Source organism: Haliotis rubra, unplaced genomic scaffold (assembly GCF_003918875.1).
Source record: "Haliotis rubra isolate DU_JTF1 unplaced genomic scaffold, ASM391887v1 Scf5, whole genome shotgun sequence".
Taxonomy (NCBI): Eukaryota; Metazoa; Mollusca; class Gastropoda; order Lepetellida; family Haliotidae; genus Haliotis; species Haliotis rubra.
The window spans coordinates 3,218,445-3,237,070 of NW_025767190.1; the positions used below are offsets into that span (position 1 = coordinate 3,218,445).

Here is an 18,626-nt window from a genome sequence, read left to right on the forward strand (position 1 = left end):
CATTTAATGTTCTTACAATCCACACGAACAGGCCATAAATTTGCATCTTTTGCAGCAGAATAAGGTGGGACAACATGAACTGCTCAATGACAAACTTCACATATCCTTGTGTAAATTGCATGTAAGCTGCCATATAAATTAAATCATGAACAGTCCCTAGAGTGGTGATCTACCTTCAGTTGTTGGCGATCCTCAGCCTTATTTTATATTGTATTGTCCTAATTTGAAATCCTGTTTTAGAGATATACGCTAGTTTTATTTCCTATTACTGTGATATACTAGTTGGTTTTACCGTCCTTCGTCGACAGGTTTTTAACTACTTGCGCAGTTGTCATGAATTTATAACTGTCTATTTTAAGTCACGACATGGCTGGTATACTGCCGCTGTGACTATAAACTTTAACTCACTCACTCACTAAATCATGAACATATGCCTTGGCATATTTGTTTGAGTCCACGCTGAGCAAAATTCAAGCATTATGTAACAGCTGAGCTAGTTGTATATACATGTATTGCATATAGATGAGTAGGTCTGCTTTCACAAGCACGCTTAACGGAGTCGTTATTATGGACTGCATATTGAATCTGCTTACTTACTAAGCAGACAGATAACAACGTTTGCGTTTTCAATGATGATAGTTTCTTAAACAACTTTTTTGGTGGAGTCCGGAAAATTTTCAAATATAAGAAAGCTGTTGGGTATTAGTAAATGGTAAACATGTGTACTATTTATATTTATGTGGCCGTTTTGTACAATGATAAAATTTGCAATTCATCGGTCCGTTTCTGACTCAAACGGATTGTAAGCCTGGGTGTTTGACGAGGAAAAGGAATACTCAGGAAATGACAACAGACCACTACACTGACCATTACACGGTCACAGGTGACGTTACAATGCCGAAACTGACGCAAGAACAACGGAACAATGCTATTGTTCGTTTGCACATGGGTGTGACGCAAAATGAAGTTGCCAGGCAAATAGGCAAATGAGGTTTTACAGGGCCACAATGAACGGGTTGGTTGGTTATTTAACACAGCACTCAGTAATATTCCAGCTATATGGTGCCGGTCTATAAATAATCGAGCGAGTCCTGATGAGACAATCCAGTGATCAACAGCATGCGCACCAATCTACGCAATCAGGATACGAGGACATTTGTTAACCAAGTCAGTGAGCCTGACCACCCGATCCCGTTAGTCGCCTTTTAAGAAAAGTATGGGTTGCGGAAGACCAATTCTAACCCGGATCTTGACGGGTTGACAGTGAGCTCTCTAGGACCGATAGAACCCAGGGGCTACGCGTGACAGACCAAAGTCAGATCGACTGGGCTGGTGTCGTGACCATTTTAACGTCACCTGTGACGGCGTAATAGTCAGTGTAAGTGGTCCGTTTCTGTAAGAAACTTGTTTTTCCGAAAATGGTACTGTAAATATTCAAACCAAATTTCTCCTGTGATTCCCCAAGTAAGGATTATAAGCTTATCGGTCTAACGAGCTAATTTCCAAATAGAAGTGTAGAGGTTTATTGAAAATAATTGTGAGTTTACGCATCTTCATGTTATCAAGGTCATTTTATTTATTACATGGTAAAGATTTAATAACATCTCTAATGTCTTTCTCTTGTAAGATGATATGAATGAGGAAGGATTCACAAATCTGTTCAAATTAAGCTAGGGTGTAACATATGTTATATTTGGGATTACACTTTCTTAGTGAAGTACAGATTCTAGTACTTTTTGGGTTGAGTCCCATCCGGGATTCGAACCCACACCCTCAGAGTCAGGCACCTAATCGCCAGCACACAAAGTCGCAGACAAGGCGTCTGACTTTGTGTGCTGGCGATTAGGTGCCTGACTCTGAGGGTGTGGGTTCGAATCCCGGATGGGACTCAACTCAAAAAGAATAGAATCTGTACTTTACTAAGAAAGTGTAATCCCAAATATAACATATGTTACATTTGACCACTTTCTAAAATGGCATTGTGTATTTCACAGGCTGGGGTGATTCTCAGCTAAAAGTAAGTACCCCTTATAGAAATAAAACAATCATTAACAAGTTCAACCTTGTCAGTATAAGAAAACGCTACATGGTTATCTGAGCTGGCATTGGTATAAATCGAGTGAATATATGTTGCCCACCCTGAAACACAGCATGAGGTATATCAAAATGTATGTCAATAACTTCCTTTATGTTCATTAGCCAATTGCGTATATATATACATTTTTATTTGAACAAAAGGTTACTCTGCAACCTGTCTCATATGATTTCCCTTATTTCTATGATTTAATAGAAAGTATAATTCGTAAATTCGCTATCAACGTTGCAGTCGGAGATAAGTATGAAGCCAGATTTTGTCAGATCATCTCACGGTCATAGTTTCATGGTATATCTGGTCAGCCATGATAAGTTTCATATTCACATACGACAAACTATTCCAGTTGTTTTGCGAAAGAGGTTGCTAGTTGTGTTCAAAATCCCAATGTTTATAAAGTCAAACCTCTGTTATGTGAATGTTTTGAAAAAAAGCCCATATGCAGCGCAGCGCTTGAGAACAGTCGTTGATCAGTAGCATTTGGTGCAAACTGAAAGTTGCTATAAGTGTATATGTCGTGTGTAATATACGGAATTGCCCATTCCGCGAATTACGCAAAGGTATTGCCCCATTTCCGTCAACCGCGACATGGCTTGCTTAATCTGCGCATTGGGCACGCCTCACTGCGTAATCCCTTGGAATGAGCAAGAAATGTCATGATGGTTCAGGCTCATAACGCCGACCTTTCGACCAAACTTCACGGTTGAGTGGAAAAAAAATATCGGCGTCCTGAGACTAGTTTCATTTTGCCAATTAATAAAGGATTACGAGGACAATGAAGGATCAACGAGTTGTTAGAAGAGGATAATCCGGATTATGCGGATGAGAGCACACCTAATGAGAAGACACGGTTTATATTTATATCAGTTTATTTCCATACTTGAAGCACTCATCAACAAACTCTGTTGACAGAGTTTAACATTATTTTTACAATGATTCACATAAGTAAATACGTGACAATTTTAATAAAGACATCGCATATCCGATGCGTATTCATGATACATATAGCAGACATTTTTTCACAGAGATTGATCCAAAGATTTTAACAAAAAATGCAACAGGTGGAATGCTGAATCAGCAAACTGTTTCACGGACAGTGTTCCTTGCCTGAGCTGGTGACGGATGTCATCCAGTCATCGCTCCAAGTCCCTGTATTTCTTGTTCTTGGACGGACGCTTCTGGCCAGCAGCGTATTGGACCAGATTGTTTTCCCTGTTCGTCTGTTCTCGTGACAGGAACGGCACGATCTCGAAGATGTTTGGGTGAGCCTTGCCGACGTATCTCTTCAGACGTAAATGCCACCCTTCCAGGTGGTTGTTGGTTCTTATCCCATCTGAGTTGTGGAGGTTCCATATCGTTCCACTGCGATATGTGTACCTAGTGCGACGAGTTCACCTTATCAAAACATCTAGAGTAGATTATCCGCAACCCTAATTACGCCTAATCAGAACCTAACCTTCAAAGGAAACCGCAGGTCGGCGTCCTGAGACTAGTGGAAAATCGAAAGGTCGGCGTCCTAAGACGACACCATCATGATCATCAGATATGTTTTTATTGCAATAAGAGAGACATATTAAAACATGATGATACGCAGTTTATTATAACCTTTACAATACCCTATTTCTACGTACAATATATCTTCAAAGAGTTGTTTTAGTGTAGTTTTACGCCGCACTCAGCAATATTCCAGCTATATGGCGGTACCTTCAAAGAATTAACAAGATCTTTGTTGAAATTCTAACAATGGGTCTTAATAACAGTACTATATAGTTGTACATCGCATTTGATTGATAAACAGGTTATCCGAAGTAAGGTTGAGCGTGAAGCAAACGGAATTCTAGGAATAACTACAATAAAGTTAAATATTTACTTGAATTTATTTGAATATTGAAGTTTAAATGCATAAAAACTGAAAATCCGTTTCGATTTCACATTCGCAATTACAATAATGTAGGTTAAGCAGTCAGGAACATGAGCAATGTTCTGGAAATGAAACGTTCGCAACACCATTTCCATAATCATAGATATACGCGTAACTACCGAGAATGAACAATCTAGATCATTCATACGGCGTAAAAGACAAACCAATGGAAACATTGCATGGAATACAAACAAGAGGATTTGGTAAAGAACTTATGCTCTTGATGGTCTGGTGACGTTCAATGACCATCAAATGGCCAATCCATGCCTTACACCTCAACTAGTAATATAGAAGACCAATATAACGAGTCGTATGTTTCAATATTCAGATCTATGCCCAGAAATGCAGTCTCTTCCCAAGACAAGGGCTAACTTCAACTTGCATAGTTCAACTTTCCCTTTTTAGAAACAGTGAAGCAGGTCCTTTCTGCCCAGATTTCAAGGAGCGCCAACGTCGAATGTTGTTCGATGAAATTTACAACATTCACGGTGTCAGTAAAGCTTTTAGATGTTTTATGGTAGACATGAGCAGTTCATTTCCAAATTGTATGGATCAGTGACAAACATGACGTTCGATGCAATCTACCAATTTAGTTTGTACCGTATGTTTTTCATATGTTGGACATTTGACTGCCTTCGTAGCTTCGGTAGCATATGCTTGCCGATTCCAATTATTTCAAAGTGATTCATAAACACATACAGTTCATAATACAGCCGTAATCGTACAATCAGTAGTGTTTTTAGCACAGAATTTTAATAAATATGGAAGGAGTTTTGTCACTGGTATCCAAACAATTCTATTTAAGGTCATGAAGATGTAACTGTTCATTCTCGCTGTAGGTCGCATTGTCCTATTTTCAGGACCACTGTCCTATTTTCCCAGTTCTCTTATTTATACCCTGTGGTGCAGTCCTTACACCTTTTATCTGTGTGCACCAGATGCTGCAGAACATTCAGGTGCAGTATTGTCCTCAGGCTGAAGAGCTATTATAACCCTAGTAAATAATATGGCATATAGTCACTAACTGTTCAACACGAGCGCGGCAATACTGGCTGCGCCGTTTGAACCGGAAATGAAAGCGACTCCAACCACACACCCAAGTAATATACTCAAAAAAAACCCCACACAAAATCAAAACAAAGCACCCACCCCAGTTAAACCCAGTTAAAACAACAACTTCCTAACAGTTTGTGTCCGGGTACTGAAAGTATGGTCAAATATATTTCCTGTCTGACAACTCCGATGGATGTAAAGAAGGTAATATGTACCCACTTCACAATAATTAGGTTGATACAGCTCTTCAAGTCAGGAGGAGAACTTTTTCCACGGACACAGCTGTTGATGGATATAACCATAGTTTCATTACCATCAGAAGCTGTCGTCACATACTTTGACTTGGAGATCACAATTGTGCTTATTTAGATTTTTTTAGATCTCATTCATTGAAGGTGAGTGATCTTCTTTATTAGACATGATCCACAGAATGGTAGGATAAATCCTAAGAATTAAAATAGTTAAATGATTAGATGATAAATTATCATTATCACAATTTCGTTGTTCGGGTCATAACCTTATGATATCAGATGGTAGAAAGCTTAACATTCCAAGAAAGTATTATAACCCTTTTGTATTATACCAGAAGTAGACACTGAACTTCATTTTTGGTTTATATGTCCATTTTATAACGAACTTCGGCAAAATATTTTACCTAAATATTTTTGGAGTTACCCATCAGATAGAAAGTGTGTCCAATTATTTTCTTCAACTAATCCATTAATTGTAAAAAGGCATAGCCAAATTGATCTTCTTAGCCCAAAAGAAAAGACACAACGTCCTTACATTTTGGTAATGAATTGACAGACCATATGTCCAATACTTAATCATTTGTATACTGGCGCTCGCATGTACATGTACAGCTTGTAAAACATTAAAATGTAAAATTGGCCGGTGGCCCCAAGGAATATACTCATTCATTAGATGATAACTTTTATATTTGTATATATAGTGTAATACACTTGTGTCAGTTTAAGAAAACAATATATCGTTATAGCTGAAAATTTATGATGCGGCGTTAAGCAATATTCACTCACTCACTCATGAAAACAATATAACGAAAAATTGTCATTCGAAATTCAGCTTCAAGAAATATAATATTTCAATACATATCAAAAATTTCAATAATTATGAAATCGTTTGGAAATCATTCATAACAAATCAAATCAATTATAGTTCTATCAAGATGTACTTAGGAACTTCAGTAGCAACAGTAATGTAAGTTTATTTTTCACAAGAAATATTTTCAATTTCTATTTATTTGGATAAAAATAATCTTTAGCCTTAAGGCGTGTCATAAACGTTTTAATACAGCAGATGAGCCAATTGGCCAGTCATTGCATCATTAGCAATGAACAAATAATTGGAGTAATTAGCGATCGCGAGTATTGTTTGATTATGCTACTTGACGGAATTGTATCAGCCAGGACATGTAAAACTCACACTCACAATTCAGTCATTTTATTAAAGAAGTAGCGCCATGTGTTTTCACAGTCTGACTGTAACATATACCTGTCGAACATACCTGTCAGCCATAATGCATTTACTGTGTATCCGATGTTTACTGGGTTTCCGATTCAGTAAAATAGTTTAACATCTTAATGGGAAAAACGTTACCACATTTTTGAACGTTGCATTCCTCAATGGTGATAGCAGAACATTGTGTGTGTGCGCTGCTGTTTGGTTATGGTGGGACTACTTATGTCACTGGTCGGCTCGGAGTCAGTATAATGTGTCTGAGTGGGGTATTCATGCTTCACTGCGGCATGGTATCTCAGTGATCTAGCACTATAAAACCAGGTTAAGTCTGGGCTAGTACAAGCAGCCGCACATGAACATACACTCGCATGCACGTCGTCATATGAGCGAAATATTCTCAAGCACGACGTTAAACCCAATTTCACCTCACCTCACCTCACCTCACCTCACTGTCTGTTGTGCTCTGTGCGCTAGCAATTTGGGCATTGGAAGGCATCGCTGAAGAGATGAGGTTTGAGTCTGCTTTTGAATGTTGTCACATTAGGGGCAAGTTTATTATGGTTTGGAAGTTGATTCCACAGTGTGGGAGCAGCAAATCGGAAAGTCCTTTCTCCAAAGGTACTCGTTCTTACAGATGGAACAGTCAGTAGATGTATATTTTGGGATCTTAGAGACCTTGGAGGTGTGCTTATACAAGATTTCAGAAGGTCACACAAGTAGGCCGGGGCTAGATTGTTGTAGCACGTGTAGATGTATAGAGGAATCTTAAAATAAATCCGTGATGAAACTGGGAACATGTGAAGATTCTTTAAGTGAAGTGATCGTACTTGTGAACACGCAGGATAATTCGTGCTGCTGCGTTCTGAATCAACTGCAAGCGATGTATTTGCTCGCATATGAAACTGCACCTTTAAAACAAATGCTCATGGTATATTGTCATAAGCACTTGCACCATTCTCATATCCGGATTTTCAGACATTATCAAGCATGAATTCAATAGTTGATATCCCAGTAAATGCTTGATTATTGATTATTTCCAATACATTCCTGTAAAAGGTGCTGAAAATCCTGCATCTTTCATTAGTTTACTAGGGTTAAAAATATGAATATTTCCTTAAGTGGGGAAACATTTGTAAATTTGCAAATGGTTTCATTCTTTAGAAACTTACGTATCATTCCTGATATCAAGGGTATGTATATCATCAGTTTTATATGTTCATATTACAAGATGACCACTGAATTTCCCATTGTGTTAAATACTGGGATCACATTGTTTTATATTCACAAAGGCTGAAGCCTTTGACATAAAGCTCATATAACCGATCAGGATCGGGTTGAGCAATACATTGTTATGCAAGCGGACAGGTTTCCATTATGTCACCAGCTTAATTACTTCCCTGTTTGTCAGACAAATGTGAGTACCCTATCCCCTTTGTTTGTTTGTGTACTGTAAATCTTCTTCTCGACTGTACAACTTATCTGAGTAAAGTGATGAAGTTTACAATTTGCACCATTTTCATGCATTTAATCAAATTAACCTCAACCACGATACTTGTCTGTGACCTACATCCTCATTGTCTGCTGTGTCCTAGACGTGAGCTGGGTGAACGAAGCGTTGGGCGTAAACCTTGTTTGTTTATAGTAACCTGGTTCTTTCCGTGGGTAGTTCCACACCGACCAGGATTCCTGGAGGGTGGGAAGTGTCATACTAATGATTGGCTAACACTGAGAGATTCTACAAGATACGACGACGACGAAGAAGAAGAAGAAGAAGAAGAAAAAGAAGAAGAAGAAGAAGAAAAATATGTGGTACACGATTAAACATTTCACATAGCATCCGGCCATTTGACCTATGAGACACATATCACAGTAATACATTTAAGATTAATAAAAGTGTATATTGCACATACATCACAATTCTTGCACACATAAGTACATTCATGCATGCGTCAAACTCACCCCCACCCCCACACGCTCACCCTTCTATCCTCACACCCAACCACACACTCACAACCACCACCCAGACCCACACCCACCCCAATCCCCGTAAGAGATATTTAGTCTCCTCCTGTACATGGGGTAGACAAGAGCGACAAGAGGTTTAACAAATGCTGTGTGTTGCAGCATAAACACAGTCTGCTGAGCGGCAGGCAGCAGCGAGAAAGCAGAGTCTAGCTGATTCAACTCAATGAGAAAACTGTAACGCAAATCTGAATAGAATGGGCTACTTTTCTTGCATTTGGCCTTGAACTACGTTTGTTGTCTATCCCATCGGTGGGGCTAGGTGACCTCGACCTTTCCTCCAGCACCCGTGTCATCATTGTTTGTGATTAATTACCGAGACTTTGAAAGCGTGTAATCTGATAGATATCTATTTCCATGATGTAAATGACTTTGTCGCTTTTGTTAACTGCTGAACATTAGAGACAAATTTCACTTCTAACCGAGACTATTGTGGCGATCCTATTAAAGCCTCTTGGCCTCATGAACAACAAAAGCCTGAGAATTAGGCCAGGGGTATAAAATAAGATAGTAATTGCGTTGGCATGTTTACGTAAAGCATATACGTCCTTCAAACCTTCAGTGCAGAGGGGATGCTGAATTGCACTTTTAACGCTTTCATTGAATATACGACAAACTCATACTTATAAAACATGATTGTAAGATTAAGGAAAATGACTTAATGGCATTACATTTTTTTTACAAACGCTTGTTTACTACATATTATTTCAAATGTGATTGTTGAAGAGAGTTATTAGCCTATTATCGCATAGAGACTCATAAAAAAATAAAAAGTACGTGTACATGTATGTCACATTGAAATGCTTACCGTAAGTGACGTACAGTGTACGTTTGGTAGGCTGATATTGGGAATTGTTTCCGGACCGTATCATTTCATTATGAAATCATCCACTAATTAAGGACGAGGAACAGCTAACTGTCTTTGTACTTGCTGTGGCATTGTGCATTCATTGCTGTTTACTGTCTATCGACAGCTAACCTGAAACACCTCTGATGCTCATACCGTGGCAGCGTCGCCTCTAGTTGTGCCACTATGTAGAGATACTAAACTGACAATCTGTTCTTATTCCTTCATGAACATGAATGGAAGCTGCGGTCGTTGGCACCCCAACAAAACAAAAACGTGATAATACAATTTGAAACATTCTGCTCTCAGTGTAACACCAGTGAGTCTTCAAACGCCTGTCTCTCTAATAATAGGCATCGACAGTCCACAATCAGCCTCCAGTCCGTGTCCAGCGTTTCACGTTACCCTTGCCTGTGGTTGCGCAATTGAGGTCAACCAAATGAGCATTGGCCTTTTCCTTCCAAGCAGCCGTCTTAACACAACGGGCTTATAATCGCATATGAATTTCAGAATAAGAGTAGTGAAATGAAAGCCGGGCTGATTTCAGTCACAATATTTCCAACACTTAACATTGGAACTATTTTAGCCTTGCATTGCAGGTAATGTTTTCGTCGTTAGGACAGACAAGTCAAGTGGCAATACCTGTAATGGTAGTTGTGTTGGTAGAGACTGAAGGTCGTCGTGATATAGTGAGTGGACCATGTATGTATGTGAAGCTGACGAACCCATGTGATGTGTCTGGAGGTTCACGATGTGCCGATATGGTTCTGTCGTCACGTGTGTAACACATGAAGCCCCTTTCTACTGTTTTCCGCTCAACAAACAAGCGGCGTTTTGTTGCGTGGGCAGTGGAGTAAATCTTGAAAATGTTATTACATGCGTGTTGACGTTGTGTTTAGACCTCCTCCGCGTATACATGAGTCACTTACAAGTAGAGAGGTAACAAGTGTCAGAGAACTTCACGTCATTAATTACATCAACTTCGTGGAATATGTCTGATGACATGAACAAGTACGACTATGTCCGCTTCTCTGTGGCTGATATACACGGAAGATCAAGAGGAAGAGTTGTTCCTGCACGACATGTCGAGAAATACCTAAAGACTGGTGACACCATCTTTGCAGGTAACACAAAATTAATTTTTGACATGTTCGATCTGATAAAACAAACAATGCGAAATACTTACGACCGAATGGCAGTTTTCAGTGAAAGACCGAACTTACACATTTCTGTATCATCATGCCAACAAACACACTGATGCGAACTGGCGAACGCTATGAAGAAAGCTGATTCCAATCTGTCTGATGTAATTCCCTATGATTAGATGTTCTAACCCCGCACACATATATCTAACTTCTCACTGGGACATTATATACAACAAATGATAATAGAGCATGTAACCTTACACTACCCAATATCGTGATCAAAATAGAGGACCAAATTGTATACTAAACACATGTAAGTAACTGCGGAAGATGAGAAAAGTGGCACCCTTTTGAATTTCAGAGAATGCATAAAATGTAATATGCATTGAGCGAATTCAACACTAATTATTCTCCATGTTTCATATACAGAAAGAGTGAGTGAGTATGGTTTTACGCCACTTTTAGCAATATTCCAGCAATTTCACACCAGAAATGGGCTTCACACATCATATACAGAAAGAAAAAAGTAGGGATCAACATATATACTATTATGTACATGCCACGTATTTGAACACAGATAAGTGTTGCTGACCAACATGGACGGCATGAACGTGTACATCGTTATGTGCACACGCAATAACGTCACATTTGTCCGTAGGTTTTCATTCCTGATTTTAATACTTTCAAGGTAGGACTATTAACATCTGTGGACCATTTAATTCATGTATGCCAGTGTTATTGATTGCGCTTGTCATACCAGTGTGATATTATTTTGTATTGAAATATTCATTTTTTTATCAGCGAGCGAGGCAGTATCTGTAACGCTTGCGTCGCCTACCGGCTGTTGCCATTTTAGTATGTTTTCCTTTTTCATCAGTTTTAATCACATTTGTATAGACAGTTTACATGACAGTAAATTACAGTTATGCAACTGGAGGTTTTCATTAATAGCAAGAGATTGAATAGTGAACAGAATATGAAACTGGAAAATTGTTCAGGTAGAAAATCAGATCCCTTATTAGATAAAGAACTTTGTTGTTGTGTAAGGAAACTAAAGAGTTGTACAGTAGTGTGGTAGGGTAGAGTGGTTATGTATGTATGTAGACTAACTTGTTGAATCTATGTATGAATACATAGAAAAATGGAACTGTAAATACACAACTGGATAAATAAGTAGAAAACTAGATAACTAACTAACTCGTTAAGTACTTGTATACGAAGTTAGATAAACCTTTCCTCAACCAACCAACCAAAGTAAAAAACGCTAAAGTCTGTTTAACATTGAATCCAAACAATATTAACTGTGTATTAAATTATATTTGTTTGTACTGATCTAGTCGGATCCTGAAGTGTTTGACATATTCATATTCAAGAAACAAAGCCATTTCTCTGTTAGAATGGCATACTGCACATAAGTCATTATCGACTACTTTGATCTTTGGTAATGTCTGGTGTAGGCATTCTGGAAATTGGCAGCGGCGCTTTTTGATTTATTTTCAATGTTTCATAGTCTGTGAATATTTCATATTATCGAGCGGTAAGAACAGCTTACTGAAACTTGATATTTGCATAATGGCGGATACACGTAGAGCACGTGATGCTCGCCTTTAATCGTGACAAGTGCATATCTAAATCTAAAAATAATCATACAAAGAAACATGATTATTATATAGATAACCACATAGATAACCGTTTGGGGGTAAATAGTCATACGTGTTACGATATTTTTTACCATGTGAATAGTTCATGAATATGACATCCAGGTTAATGTCAACAATATAAAAAACGTAGAAATGTTTTCCATGTGGATATGTGGAAAGTATAAACTTATAATATCTTCCCGCAGCGTTTAAGGGTACATCGCAACTTAGGGTACTTTTAGGATTTCCCAATGTCGTTATTGTTTTCACTATTACATTGAAAGTTCATTTTTACACAGTAGAAAGAAATAAGTATTTGACTGGTTGCAGCTGATACCATTGCATATGTTTCAGGTTTCTTGTCGTTTGGACTTTTGAATGAAGTCTCTTCAACAGGGAAATGTAAAGATGAGAGAATGCCTAAAGCCTACGCACTACCTGACCTCAGCACCTTGTATAAAGTATCATGGTGTGATAACGACGATGTCAAGGTGGCCGAGGTTATCTGTGAGAGTTACTGGTTAAAGAGCAGATCGGCACAACTTGCATGTCCTCGATATGTTGCCAGACAACAATTAGAGAAACTGACCAATTTGGGATTTAGCCTCTTTTCTGGATACGAAGTTGAATTTACACTGACTCAAACTGGCAAAGCATATCCTCTTGAACCTGATTACATGCGTCAAAGATTAGTCAGCAAACACAGTGATTTTCTGTTTTATGTTGAAGATTGTATGCATCAAGCAGGTGTTGACATAGGCTCGTTCCATTCTGAGTGGGATGCTGGGTTGTATGAGATGGTACTCCAACCGTTGTACGGCATCAAAAGTGCTGATTCCTGTATTACCTTAAAGAACGGAATTCTAGAAATAGGGGATAAGAAAGATTACACAGTTAGGTTTGACTCCATGCAAGAATCTGGCGCAGTAGGAATGCATTTTAACCATTCACTTTGGTCCTTATCCGGTGGTGTCAATGTCTTCCATGATCCTGACAATCCCCATGGTCTTAGCACCCTAGGAAGACACTGGCTGGCTGGTCTCATGAAACATGCGAAGGCTCTGAGTGCGCTCTTCTGTCCGACCATCAACTGTTACGATCGCTTGCACAAACCCAATCTTCCTGGACCCATCTACTGGAGCACTGATAAACGTTCTGCTTGCATTAAAGTCAAGTCTACGAAGTCTGAAACATACATAGAAAATCGCATTCCCAGCGGTATGAGCAACCCTTACATCACAATGGCGGCCACCATAGCAGCGGGGCTAGATGGCGTTGTAAAAAAGCTGGAGTGCCCTGCTCCGGATAAAAAGTGTCTTACCAATGCTCTTCCTCACACTTTGTCAGAAGCTATAAGTGAACTTCAAGCGGACACAGACATTGTCAACAGTTTGGGAAAGGAATTCATAGAGTGGTTTGTATGTACAATGAAGATGGACATTGAAAGTTCTTGCAGGGCTGCGCAGCTTAATCATAAATGAAGCCTGAGACAGCGTGCTCAATTCCGGATTTTATCTGATTATGATCCTTGGTTGGTTTTGAAACTAAAACACAGTTCAAGTGGTATTATGAAATTCTCATTATGCCCGTAATAATGCCCATTAGAAATTTATGTATAGGCATAAATGCACAGCCTGATAATAAAAAAACTAAGTACAAGTGTGGTTTAGTGTTTTCAGGGTGCTTTTTGAAAAGGCAAGTGGAATTTTTGCTAGTTATCGGTATTCTATTCATCATGAGTGGCAACGTTGAGTTAAACCCGGGGCCCCTGACACGTCAGACCTAGAGCAGACCACAGGCCCTCGTGTCTTTGCGAGGATTAAACATTATTAAAAAAAACATATACAAATTTGAGATGACACCCCGACTCGAAATTCTTCACTGTATAATACATTATGACAAGGCCGGACGCTTCGATGCACCCCACCCGACTGCTTTGCCGATCGCCTCGCTACCATCGCATGCAATAGGTTAAAACTTAATGTAAACATAATCATGGATGGTTGGCCTATCGAGAATCACTCATGACACCTACCAGTTCTTTATTGTTATTTCTGCAAGTCGATTGAAACCCGAGTTTGACTCGCTACTAACCGATCTTGACACAAATGGATGACGATATATCCGCGCAAAGCGGATGTGTGGTCGAAACAAGCCCTCTGATTGGTCAACGCTGGTAAATCTGCACATTCTTTATAAATTTGCGGGAATTTTTTCCGCAATGACTTCTCAAAAGAAAGCATCATTTGTAAATGTCTCCTTAACAAACATCAACCAACCAGAGGGCTTGCTTCGATTTAAAGCAAATTTAACGTCACATCGGCAATATTGCAGCCATATCGTGACGAGGATTTGAATGAGAAACAAAGTCGCAATAATTTAAGTCAAATTATAAAACCCTGTCAACGACAGACAGTAAAATAACTAGAGGATCACAGATATAGATATAAAACTAGTATGAAAAACTAAATAACTTTTAACTATAGAAGACAATACAATATAAAAACAGGCTATATATTGCCAACAACCGAAGGTAGATCACCATACTAGGGACCATGGGGACTTACAGTGCATTTGCTTCCTGCATGGACCCTAGCTGGATTTACACCATCCCTTCAGCCATTAGCAATTCAGTCAAATCTAGCCATACATATTCTACGACTAAAAAGGTGGTAAGAATAAATTTACCTTAAATGTTTCGGGACTTACGTACCCTCTCAGGAGGACAATAATTTTACAGTACTTAACCCCCTCTGAGGATACAGCCACTAACAATCTCAGTTGCTAATTTAAACTATACCAATTATAAAATACATCTATCTACAAAACATATCATTCAAAATTGATTAATTATATCAATTTCTTTTAAAAACTGAATGATTAAATGAAAATTAACATTTGTAAAAAGAGCCTTAACAGTTTTTACATTGAAATATTTATCCCTTATGATGGAAAATTCAAGACAGTTAAGCTGGATATGTTTGACCGTGGTTCTCTCATTACAAGAGATACAAAACGGAGGATCTTCACCTTTCAATAAGTATTCATGGGTATATCTTGTGTGGCCGATACGACATCGTCGTATGATGACCTCTTCAAATCTGGACTGACAACCCAAGTAAGTGTAACCGATATAGGGTTTTATTTCATGTAATTTATTGATACCTACTTGGGTGTCCGACTTCTTCTGCATCAGGTCACGGATGTAGGTTCTAATGCTCGCTTTGTAATCAGAGTATGGGATAAGAAGTGGTGTCACAGATTTGTCGAGTGCTGCCTTAGCAACAAAATCGGCCATTGTATTCCCAGAAATTCCAACGTGGCTGGGTAACCAACAAAAGACGATGTCGTATTGGCCAGTGGCAAGGTCATTATATAATTCAATAATTTCTATTAAAAGTGGATGTTTGCAAGAAAGATTTTTAATAGCCTGAAGGCACGAAAGAGAGTCTGAAACTATACTATATTGTTTATATACTAAGCAACAAAAGAAACGTCAGTTTGGAATTTTCCTTGGCAGAAACGGATAACTGTAAACTCATTCTATGTTTTGATGGTATATTTTGACAACATCTCCAACTTTACCTGAGCAAAGACATTCTTTCCCAAACTCAGAATGGAACCCAGGAAATGGTATCAAAAACACAACCTGATCTCGGGGATGGTACGGTGCTCTCCATGTTTTTCATGCAACTCATGCTGCACAAGCTGTTCACAAGGACCAGCCCTATAAAATGCACCCCAAACCTCGTTGAAACATTCACATTACAACGTCAGCAGGATGCCGCGACTCACGACAGCTCAGAGGAACCAGGGCTTATATTTTCGAAGCTCTCTTAGCGTTAAGATAGTCGTAAGTGCCATACATTAACATTAACTTACGGCTATCTTAGCCCTAAGAGAGCTTCGAAAATCTAGGCCCAGGCGCTAGAAAGACTTGAAGCTGGCCTCACTGCACAAGCCGTTGCCAATCACTTCCAGGCAAACGTTCGGACCATCTACAGGCTGTAGCAACGTTTCCGAGCCACCAACACCACAAATGATCACTCCCGTACTGGCAGACCAAGGGTGACCACAAGACGACAAGACCCCCATGTTGTGCTACAGCATGTACAGAATCCCTTCATGCAGGCATCCGAAACAGCACGCCAGACAGTGGGAACACACGGAAGACCAGTCAGTACTGATACAGTACGCCGACGTCTTAACAGTGGGAACCTCCATTGCCGTAGACCTTACCGTTGACATATCCTCACCCCTCGTCATCGGCGTGAACGTCAACAGTTTGCCCTACAACACCAAAACTGGCGATACAGGCAATGGAGAACTGTTCTGTTCACAGATGCGAGTCGGTACTGCGTATCAACTGCAGATGGCAGAACAAGACTATTGCGGCGACTCAGACCAGCGTTACTCAGACCAATGTGTTATGGAAAGAGACTCATGGGGAGGTGCAAGCATCATGATGCTTGCACCTCCCCATGAGTCTCTTTCCAGCACATAGGAATAGGCCTGAACCAGAGAATTGGTCCTGTGGTGTTCCAGAACCTTGGTCCAGGGAGAGGAGGCGGCATCACAGCGGTGCACTACATCGACCAAGCTCTTAGACCCCACGTCATACCACATTTCGCACGTCACCGGAACAACATTTTCCAGCATGATAACACCCGGGACCATACTGCCAGAGCTACACGGGAGTTCCTACAGCAGAACGGTGTCAACATTATGCAGTGGCCAACCCTTAGTCCTGATTTAAACCCAACTGAACATCATTGGGATGAAACTCAGAGGAGACTGAATAATGTCATACCAAGGCCGAACACAGCCTATTTATTGCGCCAGGCCTTTCTCAGAGTGTGGTTCCAGGTGCCAATGGCCTTCATCAATCGATTGGTGCACTCCATGCATAGACGCTGTGCTTCAGTTATTGCCGCTCGTGGTGGGCACACTAGATACTGAAGTCAAGGGTTTGAATGGGCTGCAAACGTTCACGTAATGTTTTGGAATTGTGCTGAGTTATTCATTGATGTGTCAAGATATTGTACACAAAAAATGTTTTTTTATCCGCTCATTATGGACCATTTCTGTAATGATTTAATTACACACTGCCTATCTAATTTTGAATTCGTACTGACGTTTTTTTTGCTGCTGGGTATATTTAGTGTGTTTATTAATATGTTTAGGGCTGTTAATATGGCGTTAGCCTCTGCTGTGAAAATAGAGCTATGATCGGGCAATCGAGAAGATATTGTTCTGGACCTAATGCTCAACTGTAAGTAAGCCACGTCCTATCATAGGGAATGTGTAAATCAAGTTGCCAAAGATACGTTACGTGGTAACAAAACATACAGAGTGTCACCTGACTATACACAGTCAGTGAGACACACAGAAAGCTAGGAGCGTTTGTTAAAAAACTTTAGGGACAATGGCGAGGACTGTTACATATCCTATAACAAACTGATACTAAATGGCGATGTCTATGCTTATAATTGGGGTAAAAAATGTCCATTGTCAAGATAGGGACACGGTAACGTCCCGGCAGAGCCGACTCACAGACCTCTGGGTCCGGGGACAGGTCTGCACGTAGCAGACAAGCTAACACCGAGGACCCGGACTCTCTCAGTAACAGTGTCCTTGAGACCTAGGGGTGCGGCCGAGGCCGGTCTACGGAGCAAAAGCGGATAAGTACAACTCCGATTTTTTAGTATATTTAAAGTTGCTTACATGGAATATCAACGGACTCTATTCCAAATTCCTGTCAGAAAAGAATAATCTGATACATTTGAGCACATATTATAATATCATTTGTTTCATAGAGACTTGAGGGCGGTGGGGTAGCCTAGTGGTTACAGCGTTCGCTCGTCACGCCGAAGACCCGGGTTCGATTCCCCACATGGGCACAATGTGTGAAGCCCATTTCTGGTGTCCCCCGCCGTGATATTGCTGGAATATTGCTAAAAGCGGCGTAAAACTAAACTCACTCACTCACTCACTCATAGAGACTTGGGCTATGAATACTGCAGATTTTGAAACTTTGTTTCCACATCACACTTGATTCCAGTGAGTGAGACAGCGTCGCTTTGAACGAACCCCATTGTCCAGCTTTAGCAGACTGCATACTGAATGGGCAGACCGTGCATTCTTCCTCCACACCAGCTGCCTTGATAAACAGGGGGCGCGGTGGGCGAACTGGCTAAAGCGCCAGGCTAGTGATCCAGCGAGCTTGATTTGACGGGATCGAGCCCACCTGTGACCGGGTGTAAAAACCTTGGAGTCAAGTTTGTGTGCAGACTCTTTCAGTGTCGTCACAACCCCTAGTGTACAGTACCTGTGCACTTCAAAGAACCCACGAATCCGTTGGTATATGACCAGATGGTGGCCACATGAATACGTGCAAATACCCACTTGCGGGTACAGCAATGTGCAG

The 18,626-nt window shown here is 40.0% G+C and overlaps 1 protein-coding gene across 1 annotated transcript; it reads left to right on the top strand.

Moving 5' to 3' along the window:
- The first annotated feature begins 10,369 nt into the window (after positions 1 to 10,369).
- Positions 10,370 to 13,801, top strand: LOC124291788 (lengsin-like). The gene is made up of 2 exons (XM_046728860.1): positions 10,370 to 10,538; positions 12,554 to 13,801. The coding sequence occupies exons 1-2, from the start codon at positions 10,406 to 10,408 to the stop codon at positions 13,678 to 13,680; spliced, it is 1,260 nt and encodes a 419-aa protein (XP_046584816.1). The 5' UTR covers positions 10,370 to 10,405; the 3' UTR covers positions 13,681 to 13,801.
- The last annotated feature ends 4,825 nt before the right edge of the window (positions 13,802 to 18,626 follow it).

Excerpts from the sequence above, each read along its gene's own strand:
- LOC124291788 (XM_046728860.1), top strand. The coding sequence starts at position 10,406 with ATGTCTGATGACATGAACAAGTACGACTATGTCCGCTTCTCTGTGGCT. Across the intron at positions 10,539-12,553 it reads TGGTGACACCATCTTTGCAG|GTTTCTTGTCGTTTGGACTT; the intron begins GTAACACAAAAT and ends CATATGTTTCAG.